Here is a 13,434-nt window from a genome sequence, read left to right as displayed (position 1 = left end):
AGAGAGCTACGGCTGTAAGTACACTATAGTTATAACGCTTCGACGTGGCTCGTGTTTGCAGAGTTTGTTTACACGGTTGCTTTCATCTAGCCTGCACCGATAAGATTCTTCGTAATTTGCCGCGCGACAGGGATATCTCTCCACGATCGATCCGAGTTTCAATGGCATTGTACTCGCAAGTAGTTCGCCATATGTTCGCTATACAAGCGTTCCCTCTGGTTTTTTACAGGCCAATTGTCCCGGTGCTTTGTTGGACTTGGTGGAGGAGGTATACAACTTGGCTCTTTCCGGAAGAGGGGCACCAGGAGAGCTCGGTTTAGCCGTGGAACTTCACAGGGTGCGCGAAGAGCTGGAGAACGTGAAGGACCAACACAAGCAGACGCAAGAGGAACTAAAGAGGCGCGGAGAGGCTTTGCTTGATACGACGAGCAAACTGAGTGTGAGCGAGGCCGAACTGCGCGGGGTTAGAGAGGAACGTGATAGAGCTCGGGACGATATGGAACATTCGCAGTTAACGAAGGACGAGATTCTGGCTCAGGCTTACAAAGTTCGAGATCAAGCTGTGGCTAGGAAAAACAGGGCGGAAGTGGAACTGGCCAAAACGAGGATAGACGTTCTTCAGGCTAACAGCCAGCTGATGGAGGCTATTCAACAGAAGATCGAACTTAGTCAACAGCTAGAACAATGGCAAATGGATGTGCAGTTACTTCTGGATGAACATGTTCGAAGCAAACTGATGCCTGTCACGAACTCTATCACCGCCGCGAACTCTGAGAATTCAGAAATCGTGGCTCCAGCTAGGAAAAAGCGTAGCACCTCGTCGAGAAAGGTGTTCGGTCTGTTTTGACGAAAATGACTATTCGCGTAGACTTTGCGTTGCGCGAAATGAAAGCCAAGAGACACCGGTGCACGGTGAGAGAAAAAGACTGCGCTCGAAAAAAGGTTTTTTACTTTTCGTTGTGCCGCCAGCGTATCAGGGACCACTCGCCCGCTCATCTATCCGTCACGTTTGGAGACAGACTGTTGACTCGAACTTTGAGCAGCAAACACACGCCATAGAAGGCGCTTCGCGTACGTCGTTTTTTACGACAATTTGTATAGTTGTTAATTTTACAGGGCAGCTCGTTTTTGACTAGCAAGATCGCGAAATCAAGTCTCGATCATGGGAAGTTTATCTTGCTTGGAGTAGATTTTCTGGCGTGGCTAGGTTTTTCCTAAACGTTCTTGACAATAGATTCATTACTACTATTATTATTATTATTTTCTTCTTTTTTTAATGTCGAACAGTATATCACAGTTACGTGTTCGAATGCAAGACAACGAAAGAAAGTTTCTTCTTTCCAGATGTCTGTGCGATGCATCGAGAAAAGTAGGAAAGCGTCAATCGGCAGACTTAAGCGATTACTTGGTATACGGTGAAGCGCGAACGTTTCTTTTCCCTTCGGGCGAATATCTCGTCATTCCCATAATCGTGGAACAACTCGTTACCACAATAAGAACGATCTCTAGCGGCGTCTACTCGTAAAGATCTCCGGACTCGCGGTACAAACTTATCATTATTCTGATGCGTTTAAGCGAAACTATAGCTAGCTCCCTCGTTCTCCTTTCCTTTTATTGGACGAAATGCGACGAGACGACCTAAAGACGATCGATCTTTTTCAACCCGCGGCTGTAAATATATCATATGAAACGTTTGTGATAACGTAAGATAAATGAGTTTTACGTTGACTTTTACGAGAGCGAAATTTCTTTTGGACGTTGATTGCGATGATACGGATCTATGTAATATACATTATCGTTGTTACGATAAATTTTAACTGAATTTATGGCGCTATCGTCGTTACATTAGTGACAAGAATACCGTATAGGAACAAAAATTAAATTAAATAGAATCCAACAGTTAGGAGGGGGTTTTAATGGCTTATATTTATGCGATTTTTTAAATGTTCATTAACCGTTTGAGTCCCAGGGGTCATTGAAAAAAAAAAAAAGAAAACTCTCGAACACCTGTTTTAATCGATTGCGAAGAGAACCAAACGGCGCGATAGCGCTCGTCATATTTGTTACTTTATGAATTATCTCTATATTATTGTATATGCGTATTATTGGTTTATAAATATTCCAAGTTTTGCTCAATGAAAATTATTGAGAAGATAACAATGAAATACAAAAAATATCGTCAATTATCCGTAGTGTCCAAATGTACTGGGACCTTTCGACATAAAATCTAAACAGTGTAAACTTGAAACTCAAACGGTTAGTAACGTCCGTCCGTCCATCTGTCCAAATGGATCAGGAAATTAGGTAGTACGAATCGAAAATTGTATACAAAGAAAAGAAAGACATTGTTAGGACTAGTGGCGAATGTCGATCGACCAAGCTATAACCCTGCGAACCTTTTACACAACGGCAGTGCAATATCATGCTAGAGAAATTTTTTCACATGCGTTTGCGTCAGTCAACCGCGACGATGTTCCTCGACATTCTTTCTTTCCATTTCAGTCTGAACGCTTAGCTTTAATTAAACGATCGGTGTTAAGTAACAACGAAGCGGTTGCACGCGGTTCACTTAACGCGCCCGCGCAGCGTTCGTGCTGACGTTCGCGCGCTCAGTAACCTTCTTTGTAAATTAGTAATCGATGAAGTCGAAACGTACTCGTCGAGATTGTACGATAGTTATACGATTCCACCTGATCTAAACAATTGTGACAACGTATTTATTTAATAAAAATCTGTTTTACGGATCTGCCGTATCTTCAAATAATAACCGCGTTAGGTTCGTTAAAACACATGGGCTAAATCCTAAGGTTTTCGACGAAAATTGACTTTTATTTTTGTAAGTAACAGTTGCGGTAAATTGCTATAAGTTCGATCGATATACATTGAAACTATCATGAGAATAACAACGAGATTGAAAAGAAACAAATAGGCATTTATTCACAAGAGGCAGGTGTAGTTACAGTAGTTTCATTCTGTCGCTTTTATATATATATATATTTATATATATAATATGTATATATATGTATATATATAATAGTATTCTCACGTCCGTTTATAATTATCGATCGGTCCATCTACGCAATATAAATGGGCATGAACAATGGGGGAAGGGGGGCGGGTGCATACAAAGTGTTTTGTCCTTTCGTACGCTGTAAAAACGACACGTGGACTCGTCGAATATTACGAAACGCGTCGCTCGGTGTTCTCATTTTTATTTTTTCCTCTCCTCGTTGCTTTTAAAACTTGTTCTCGTCTCAAGATACACGCGCACAGCAAGATTCTATTCCAGGGATAAACGAAAGAACGGAAATTGGTTTGTCTAAATGTTCCAAATAGAATCTCGTTGGCCTCCACTCGGATAACGACGATCGCGTCGCACCGCGTGGGATTTTTCGTAATGTTGACGAAAGAAGTCGATCGTTCTTCATCGTCTACGTTACACGTTTAATCGATCGCTCGACGTTTCAAAGCCGATCGTCACGCGGGAATATACATACATATTTTTATACGTATATATAAAAATTCCTTTCCGTTCTTCTCTTATCCATATGTTTTCTTCTGCATGATTTTTACTAGTCGGTGGTAACGATATTTTCTCTTCTTCCGTTTTAGAATACTTCCCACTAACTACGACGACATGACGATGACGGTGAATTCCCTATACTTGTACTCCATATTAACGCGACGATAGTGACCGTGACTACAATTAGAATTAACAATGATCGTTCGATGATGCGTATCTTCGCGTGATTCGTTTCAATGATGAGCTCGAATCGAGTAAACGATGACGAGAGTCGTCCGTAATGAGGGCGAACGCGAAGAAAAGCGTTCGTCCTCTATTTGCCGAAACGAATTGTCGATCGAAAATATCGTGTTGGATACATTAAATTGCCATAAGGTATAGAGAGGTACGTACTTTTTGAAGATAGAGAAAGAGAGAGAGAGAGAGAGACACTATAATTATCAATGAAGCATCGTGTTTGTGCAGAACAACTCTCCTATCAAGTAGATCGCATTTTTTTTTTTTTCATTAAGGATATTACATGTCACAGTAAATATAGTTAGGTTTGCACTATTCTATGTCAGTTACAAGTGGCTTCCCTTCTCCTTTACCCTCCTCCACCTCTTTCTTTTTTTTTTCCGCCTCTTTCAACCCGTGGTTGGTATCTTCAGTATTCGCTCTTTTCACGATATCCTCCTATCTTTCCCGACAGGGTGTCAACACCTATATTAAGGAGACAGTTAAGCTACGCGTACTTTGTGAACGTGTGTATGTATGTGTTCTCTCTTTCGTGTGTAATGTTTGTGCCTGTGTGTTGCATGTCCGTGTGTGCATGTATGTATCGTTAAGTGTACGCCTGAATAATATGTCGGTTTCAATTTTTCATTTCACTTGACGTAAGTGATCTCTCGGACGATAGATGCAACGATGGTGTCCTTAACTTGTGAACTTCTCCTCGACATTTCCTCCTCTCCTCTTTAGTCTCTTACATTTCTACACAAATGTATAATAATTATATTTACATCCATACCATATTATCTGCGCACTCGTCGCGCTCACGAGGCTATCTCGTGCCACTCTTGATCGTCCGCCCGATCTAACATTATGATAATGTAAATTCAACAACCATATATATGTATATATATTTGTATATATATATATATTTATATATATATATATTCGTATATCAAAGCAAGAAATCGTATCAACGATATATCAATAGCAGAAGAAACATCGCTGGTTCTTTCCTATAAAACGTGGATGATCGAGTTTCCGGAGCGTGGGTCGCACGGGAGGCCTCGTCGCGCGGCTTTCTTTTAGTTATTGTTCGTGACACGGTTCTCAAACCTACTCGCGTAGAGATTGAGAGTGACCAGATAACGGAAGGAACGCAAGATAGATACAGGCGAAAGAAAATTCGAAGCTGCGGATAGATCGAAAGGGAATTTCCAAAAAGGTCCGCGATGCAATGCTAGTAGACCTTCGAGGACCTTCTCTTCCGAGATATTGTATATAACATTCAGCCATGAGACGAGGCGTTTCGCACACGCGGCATTATTCATCTTTCTTTCATAATATCGCTACGTTCCTCACCATTTCTCTTCTTATTTCTCATCTTCTTTATAGTAAAAGGCAGGTGATCCTCGTCACATGTATTTTTATGTACAAAGGGTGAAAACCATCTTCGCGATTCTGTCTCTCATCGTTACATCCTCATCTACGTATAATTGTCACATGAGAATCCCTCATCAAGCAGCCTACACCATGCACGCTTTCCTCTTTCTTACCATTTAACACATTCACGCTCGCTCCACTCAACTTTCTTTCCTATTCTGGCCAGCCACCCTTCTTATTTAAACGCTACATATGTAGAAATATCTCTCTTCGTTCTGGGTCCCGCACAACTTTGTATCTTTTGCAATGACGATGGCTACCACGACGTGTGACCGTCATCGAAGGACGACGAGGATGTGCTGCAAGCAAGAAAATAAACCGGCTTTCTTCCTTGAGAATCAGAGAGATTTTTTAGTTCTCTCGTGCGGAAGCAGTTTTCCCTTCGGACGATTCGTTCCGGGACATTAACGTTGACCTACTGCTGGCCACGGTAGCTTTCTTGCTGACAGTACATGCGTTGTTACGTAAACGACCGGTGAATTTTGCCGCTCCTTGTCCCGTTTCATCTTGTTTCTCTGGTTCGTTCTTGTTTTTCTCGATCGTTGCATGACGCCGTTATTTCGCCTATCCGTCGTGAGATTTTTTATCACGCGGAGAACCAAACCAGAGTATTGCCGCGATTGCTAGGAACGTTTTTCTTTCGGTCAAACGTGAGAAGCGCGACTGAACGAGCGAAGAAAATTTAGTCGATAGACACATTGTTGTCAGTCGGCATAGTCGTGTTCGATTACAGCCGGAACAACGTGGATGAGACGTCGGTTCGCGACATCGTCACGTGTCTAATCGCGAGGTTATCGTACGAAAATAATCAAGGATCGGGCGAAGTAGACCTTCTTCTTCGTTCTCTGTACAATTCGCTGCGATTTGCTGCAAAAATTCGGCGCGTATGGAAAAATGCCTAAAGCTATCGATAGAAAACGAGAACCGAAGGGAAAACGGCGCACGATGATACACGTACGGATTAATTATTCACGGTTTTTTTTTCTTCTAAACTACTGATTGACATTAGGCATCGCGAGCACTTCAAACGACGATCGTTTAGCTAGTAAGGAGTACAATTTGGTAAGCTCCGAGTTTACTTTCGAATCGCCGATGTCGCGCTTTTGTGTGGTCACGTACGTGCAAACACGCGAGCTGCAATGATTCGCGGAATACGATGCGCGTTGATGCAACGTTCATTAAAACGTGCCACGATTTCCGTTGACCGACACCGAACAGAGCGAATGCTATCCTCGCTCTGTTGGTTCCAAGTCTACGGTGTCTTTGAACGTTCGTCGCGTGTGAAAGGGTGCAGTCGACGCTGTGCACGTGCGAATAATGAGTTTGCGGATAATATACGTGTACGCAATATAATTTATTCCTCTCTGTGATCGCGTGACACACACGTGCAAGAATTAAAGCGTCGATGCTCGAGCTGTTCCGCAGAACGGCATCGTCGTGGCGGTGAATAAGCTCCCTGGACAATTTCTTGGGTGTTAATGTTCTTTCGTTTCTCTTCTTCTGCTTCTATTCCTCCCATATACGGAACTTTATTATCGTTAAAATTTTCGACGCCATTGCAACACATGAGCGCATGATGGTGTTCAGCGATAATTAGTTTTGTTCAGCGAGGCGCGTTACGACGACGACGACAACGATAACAACGATTGACGATAACGATTCGTTACACCGTTTCAACAGAATAGAGTTGTTAATCGTTTTTGTGTAGGCGTTAGCGTTATTGCACAACGATTGTGCGTACGATAATATATAATATTGTTTATTGCGAGTGTCAAGATCGGTACGTAGCTTGGTAAGTTCGATTCGGTCTCTTTCTTTGCCGTGGATTTAAAGGACGGTCGCGCTATAGCATTTTTCGTATTACGTTCGTTTCAAAAAGGTGCAAAAAAATTATTTTCTATAATTCGCCATAAAAAATAAACTTCCTATTACCTGCTCGTGTAAGTGTCCGTGTATCTGTACGCGCGTCTGTGTCTTTGCGCATGCATATGTTATGCATATGTGTACTCGTGTATTCCATCGCGTGTGTATCTCTATGCGTGTCTCTTCTATATAATACGTGTATTACGTGTTTTATTTCGTGTGGTCTGGTCATCCTCGTCTCGTTTCTTCTGTACACTCGAGAATACACATGTATGTTATACATTTAAGCTCTCTATAGCTTGTTTGTCTTTTCGTTCGATCTTCGAATGCCTCGTGGATACGCTAGGACGCTACTTCAGTCATTCCGTCACTCACGCATCGTTCCCCTTTCACTCTTCCTCTGGACTTCCTTTAAATCCAGCGAATTTACTAAATTTAGCGCGACAAATTACCATCCCGTATATATACAGATATTTTCTCTATCCTGTCCCAAACCTTGCAGGATACCATCACTCCTTGAACGTGCTTTCGCATCACGATCGAAGGATCGTAAACGGTGATAACGCTGTCTCCGTTTCTTCGAAGGTCATCCCAAGTGAAACATGCAAGCGTTCACTCGATGGGCATTTCGACCTTGAGAAGAATCCTACCTCGAATTTCGTGGCGCCAATCCACGAGGTTCACGTCTTATTTCTCCGACGATATATTTTTTATCTTTTCTTATTTTTTCTTTTTGTCAGACACTGCGTGTAACATACATAACATTATATCGACACACGTAAGCGTAGTCCACTATAGCTGTGGTAATTAGTATAGCACTCTGCAGAATTCACAATTCAGTCGTTAACGTAAGAATACGATCTTCTGCTTTATTCTTTCTTCCTTTCTTTCTTCTTTCGTTCTTCCTCGTCGAGAGTCGTCTTAACCTGCAGCTACATTCCTCTTAAGGATTGCTCTCCCAACGGGCCAGTTGAATACGCCTGTTGTCCAGAGAGGGCGAAAGGAGCGACCTGAGGGATGCGCTCGGTGGCGATCCGCTAAAGTACTTCAAGGTCAGGGGTGATTGCAGATGTCTGTGTCTGATCACTTCTCGCTCAGCAGGCAGCGGCCACAGTTCCTGCGAAGGAACGAGCGAAGGTATCAACTACAACATAGTGTTCTATGATTGGCGATCGTATCGTTCATCGATCGCGAGAAAACGTACTTGGTCGTTTTGTTTTTTCTCTCGTTTTAGATAATATTGTAGCAGCTACGAACAATCATTTACCTGCAGCGAGAGAGCCTCGTCTCAGGACTCACCCTGCTTGTTTCTACGCCCAGTCAAAGAACCAACCAGAGATTTCAAGGTAGCGCCAAGACCCTTTCCACTTGGAGTATTCAGGCTACTAGCGTTTCTAAAGCCTTGCGGATGTGCGTCTAAGCATTTCTGGTACCTCAGCTGTATAATTAAGCACAGAATGTAAATCGAATAAGTCTAGAAAAATACACGGAATCGTTTTAACAAATTAATCACCTTGCAAGCAGCTTCAATAGTTTTGCATAGGGCTCCGCTGCTAGGCTCGCAATTGAAGACGTGTGCGATGAAAAGATCTTGCGCGGTGTGCATTATAAAGGCGCACTGTTTCACGTTGCGACCGATGCCGAGGAACGACAAATAACGTACTCTGCACTCGGTGATAAGTTTTTCTTCCTGAAATAGGTACCACTATTTCTGTCTGTCCTCCTTAAAAATATTATTACACATCGATCCACTTACGTTCGGTGTAAGGATGGAAATCATACTGGGTGCAACTGCCACGTTCACGTTCCGCCACTGGTTGATCGGTGTGTTAGTTACAATGTGATCTATCGCGTCATTCAGAACCTCCATTCCAGTTGCTTGAGAAACCTGCATGGATCCGAGATATTGTGCTCGCAACACTTTTTTTGGCTCCTCCATCGGTGTTGGAAACGATTGTGCTGAAAACAGGTCAATGTTTCATCTAGTTCTCGCCTGAAATAAAATCTTCAAACTTTAGAAATTACTTACTGACTAGTGCTTGTCCGTTTCTATGGAAGCGTCTATGCTCTGTGGGTAGATTAGTCGGTCTTGTGGCCAAACTAGTTCGTCCATTGATGTCGACTGGTTTCGCGAGATTTTGGTGTTGCGACCGCTCGATCATGATCTTCTTGCAAATATCGCGCAGCGTGTTCGCGATCGTGCGCGCCGGGATATCGCAACGGAACACATGGCACATGTGTTTCCGGGTCGATCTGTCTCTTGCCACGTAAGCAAAGTCTCTGAAAGATAAATGACGCGTCGACAGGTTAACAGATTGCGAAAGAATTTAAATGTCATCGTTTGGAATGCGTCTTACCTTTCACTGTGCGAGGATCAATCAGATGGAACAGACATGAAACGTGAATCATAAATGCATTATAAAGATGGTTAGAACTGCTTCGAGTATCCGTCGAGATTTACTTACCGGCAGTGATCTCTGCCAACACCCCACACCCTAACCGTGTGAATTGGCTGTGTGTTGAGAACGGTAAGATTCTCTGGGTCTATCAGTTTCAGCGCGCCTTCGTCCAGATCCATAAACAGATCTTTGCCCTGGTAACATTTAAAATCAAAATATTTTAGTAGCCACCTTATTTTCCTTGCAACATAAAAAATTGAATTCGCAATTGACACTAACGTCACCCCATCGCCCAACCACATCGAGAAGATCGTTTCTACCCAGCGACAAATCTACGATACACTTGTTGACAGCCTTGCTGCTTCTTTCGGGCGTCAGGTCCTCCTCGGCGATTTCTGTCCATCCAAGAGAGCGTACAGCGAATCTGATAGGTTTGTCCCTGCCTTCGGAGTCCGCACGTGCGGGATAGCTCCTTCGTCTGAAAGGTGAACAGACGGACAAAGATAGAGAGAGTGTGCGTGTGTTTGTGAAACGAACCATTATATCGAAGAAACACTGACAAACAAGTATCGACGATATCTTACTTGAGAGCTAGCTCCACTTTTCTCTTGTTTTCCAACTCCTGATCCAGGGCCGAGCTCGTGTTACTGCGGGTGACGGTGTTCACCATGCCGCTCAGAGTGTGGAAATTATTTATCTGTTATCGATAACATCGAATCATAAAAGTACTCTTTCCAAATTTCTATTTATTAAAAGCACTTTTTTAAATCTCTACTCACGCTGTCGTTGTCTTTGATAAGACTCCTGCGTGACTCCCTCTTGGAATGTGGCGGCGCCTCTGGAGGCTCTCTCTGTATATTTCCACTTTTAACGTGCCAATAGTACGGTCCATTCTCGTCTGGAAGAAAATTGAATCGTTCGTCGAATCGATCCGAATAAACGTTTCGCGTTTTTGGTTCGTCTCGATGTAAATAAGTTTACAACAAGCCATCTATCGGTAATGTATTCATTCGCTAGCTCAGATCCGATACTCACCCTCGTGTTTCTGCCATCCGGGTGGCAGATTCTCATCTTTATCCTCGGAATCGGTGGTATCCACCTCTGCCGGCTTCTCCTGGGTATTGTTCTGCACAGTGGTATTGTTCTTTTGATCCTTGGGCTGTCTCCGCTTCACAGGAACCGCGTACAGCTCGCTGTTCAATCCACCCTCCACGTGCGGAACGCCTCCCATTTCTGTCGTTTCGTTATCCGCCTTCTCGCAATAACTGTAATATCCCACGGCTCAAGATTATCACATTGTACGAGCATACCCTACGATATTCTCTGTGCGATTCTAACCACTCACTTTACCACGAGAATTTACTCTGATAGATATAGTAGACTTTACGAAAGCAAAAAGACCGCAGCCTCGAAGCAACGATGCTAATTTCAACGTTCTACTTTGACGTCGTTCTCGCCAAGGTTACATTATCGCGTACGCGTATATGTTCTGATCGTTCGCAAGCGGACGACGATTTATCAGATTTATAATTCGACGTTAAGCGGAGGAAGGTACGCGCGCCAGGTACAGATGGATGGTCCTCGTTAACATTTTACTTATCGCCGTTCGCATTACGATCAATCGCATTACGGATCACGTAATTGACCAACGGACGGTGGTTGGTAGAGTTTTATCGATCGCGTGACTAGCATTCGACAATGACGAATCGCGATCGCGTCGATGATTGCACGCGTCATCGGACCTACTTACTGGGAATAGCGCGCAGCTTGTGATTAACGTACCAGGTGAGAATAGAAATTACCACGAGTACCGAGTGAAACGAGAAACCGGCGATGAACTAAATCGATCGATTTTCACAGACACTTCGTTCACGTTGGAATTTCTTTTCTTGATGTTTCGCGACGATCCGCTACTTTCACAATGGTGATAAAACAATCTACGAGATGCATAAACGGTACCGATGGACGAAGAGAGTGCTACATTAAAAACATGATAAAAGCGGTGCAGCGACAGTGAAACGTTCGTAGACGTGAATCTATATCGAATAGGAGTTGATTTTATTCCGCTGTGCGGAACACTGCCGCTCAGTGGAATAAAATCCATTCTTCAGGCCGTAGGTACTGATGCGGCATTCAGACGCCCACTTTCTAGCGGATAAAGGCGCGGTCGAAAGATCGACGCGTACCCGGGGAAAACTTGGTTTTACTTTCTAATGCGAGCACCGTGAAGAGTCTGGTATGTCTGGCGGGCAGAATTTTTGCTTTATTCCACGTTTTCAACGGAACTGACGTGTTTTTTTTCCTTGGGGAAAAGTGCGATCTTCCATCGAGCGCGTTTCCTTCCGTGTTTGATTAATCAGAAAGAATATCTCCTTCTTTGCTTCCTGTTCTTTTTTCCTTGTCGTTCACCACAAGCCAAACTTTGATCACAATTTCCCATATATCTTACGTCTAAATGCTTACATCCTCTTTGTCAAACTGAATATTTGAAAAAAATGGGCGGCGTAGTCGACCGAGAGATACGAAGAGGAGTTACCTCGAATACTCGATTGATCACGCGTCCCACGTTTCGAACCTGCGCGGTGTACCTAGCATGCAATGCTGAACGCGTCCACAGCCAACAAACTTCACAATACTGCAAAGTATACAGGGTGTTGGATGGAGGGGAAGGTTGGCACAAGGATAAGCAACAACAACTCGGGCTCGAGTTTCCTACGGAGCAGCGAGGAGCATTGCCGCCTACAAAAGCTCGCGATTACAGGTGAAAATCGCATCGGGTCAGCCATTGAATTATATATATATATACATATATATATATATACAGATATATACATATATATATATAATATAAATATACTGGAACAAGTATCCAGACACGACGCTAGCGGTTATTTGTTTAAGAATATAATAATAAACGAAATTGTGTGTAGCAGCGGGGCAGCCAGCAAATAGTATAGTAACAACAACAACAATAACAACAATAATATAATATGTATACGTATATGAACATCCAACAAACAGAAGACTGTGAAGCAACAACTTTGTTCGATTAAGAAATAGTGCAGCGATTTAATAAGGTTTCTGGGTACGACGAGTGGCTCTATCGTACGTACTTTCTCGAATCCGATAGATTCGCAGCGTCGACCGTGTCCGCGGATGCTGACTGAACGGGAGGCAGAATCGAGGAAGACGACGACGAAGATCGAGGATTTCCGTTGAGGGTGTCGTCGACCAGAGCAGACTCCGCAACACCCTCGCTGCGGTACCTGAATCAGCACGTCGTCGTGCGCATTACTTAAGGGATCGATCGTCGTTGGACCATGTTTCGTTTTCTCTATTATTTTCACTACCATTTTCTCTGTCGTTCTATTTTTTATCGACGATAGAATCGTGTTCAAATAGGTCGAGTGTACGGAGTAAATACGGTTCTATCGCGTTTCATGATAAACAAGAGTAGGTTTCTTGCGGGGAAGTTTTTTGATGCCATTCGATGACCGAAATTGTATGAAATCGAGCGTATTCGGTTTCTGGTTGATGCATACATTGTACGCGATGGTCGCATTATCATATCGATGCGATTATTACAAAGTCATGAACCTGGCTTCGTTATGATGTGAATGGATAACTGTCCACTGACAGTACTTTGCATAATTAAACTTCGATTTAGTAGCATTCGCCGGCCGTGTGGTATTTATACAAGCGAATTTTCCCGCTGATATTTTTGACCAGTCGAATCGAGCGTTGATACGCGTTGCAAATAGATTTTGTTCAGAACCTACTTCTCGTTTTATAAATACGCGTTACAAATGTTTTCTTATTTTCTCGTGGTGAAAATATCACGAATGACGTCAGTTTCAGCGAATGTAGTTTACAACGTTGGTAATACAAAAATTCAATTTTCACTGAAATTTCAAAAGGGAATAATGGAATTTTCGTTACGAGAATTTCTTGGAAATCGACGTAGTTCCTTGAAAACTGTACTACAACCTCGTCTAC

At 43.1% G+C, this 13,434-nt stretch overlaps 2 protein-coding genes across 12 annotated transcripts in view; one reads left to right on the top strand and one right to left on the bottom strand.

The window, feature by feature from the left end:
• Positions 1–2,744, top strand: part of LOC122574572 (bicaudal D-related protein homolog) — a 28,176-nt gene extending 25,432 nt beyond the window's left edge. Inside the window, exon 5 of the mRNA XM_043742292.1 lies at positions 230–2,744. Coding sequence (XP_043598227.1) covers positions 230–847 — 618 coding nt within the window. The 3' untranslated portion in view covers positions 848–2,744. The remainder of the gene's footprint in view (positions 1–229) is intronic.
• A 167-nt stretch (positions 2,745–2,911) lies between these two features.
• LOC122574501 (protein Fe65 homolog) overlaps positions 2,912–13,434 on the bottom strand; it is a 149,268-nt gene continuing 138,745 nt past the window's right edge. For 5 of the 11 annotated variants that reach the window (XM_043742192.1, XM_043742201.1, XM_043742182.1 and 2 more), the window contains 12 exons: positions 12,552–12,704; positions 10,474–10,703; positions 10,218–10,336; positions 10,023–10,135; positions 9,718–9,916; positions 9,505–9,632; positions 9,397–9,402; positions 9,069–9,319; positions 8,796–8,998; positions 8,553–8,729; positions 8,339–8,477; positions 2,912–8,198 (listed from right to left, as the gene is read on the bottom strand). In XM_043742192.1, the coding sequence (XP_043598127.1) occupies positions 8,134–8,198; positions 8,339–8,477; positions 8,553–8,729; positions 8,796–8,998; positions 9,069–9,319; positions 9,397–9,402; positions 9,505–9,632; positions 9,718–9,916; positions 10,023–10,135; positions 10,218–10,336; positions 10,474–10,703; positions 12,552–12,704 (1,783 nt within the window). In that variant the 3' untranslated portion in view covers positions 2,912–8,133. Of the gene's footprint in view, positions 8,199–8,306; positions 8,478–8,552; positions 8,730–8,795; positions 8,999–9,068; positions 9,320–9,396; positions 9,403–9,504; positions 9,633–9,717; positions 9,917–10,022; positions 10,136–10,217; positions 10,337–10,473; positions 10,704–12,551; positions 12,705–13,434 lie in introns of all 11 variants that reach the window. The other 6 variants (XM_043742219.1, XM_043742224.1, XM_043742210.1 and 3 more) reach the window with 6 other exon arrangements.

Source organism: Bombus pyrosoma, linkage group LG2 (genome assembly GCF_014825855.1).
Source record: "Bombus pyrosoma isolate SC7728 linkage group LG2, ASM1482585v1, whole genome shotgun sequence".
Taxonomy (NCBI): domain Eukaryota; kingdom Metazoa; phylum Arthropoda; class Insecta; order Hymenoptera; family Apidae; genus Bombus; species Bombus pyrosoma.
Note: the sequence above shows the minus strand (reverse complement) of the source record. Positions and strands in the feature narration are given on the sequence as shown.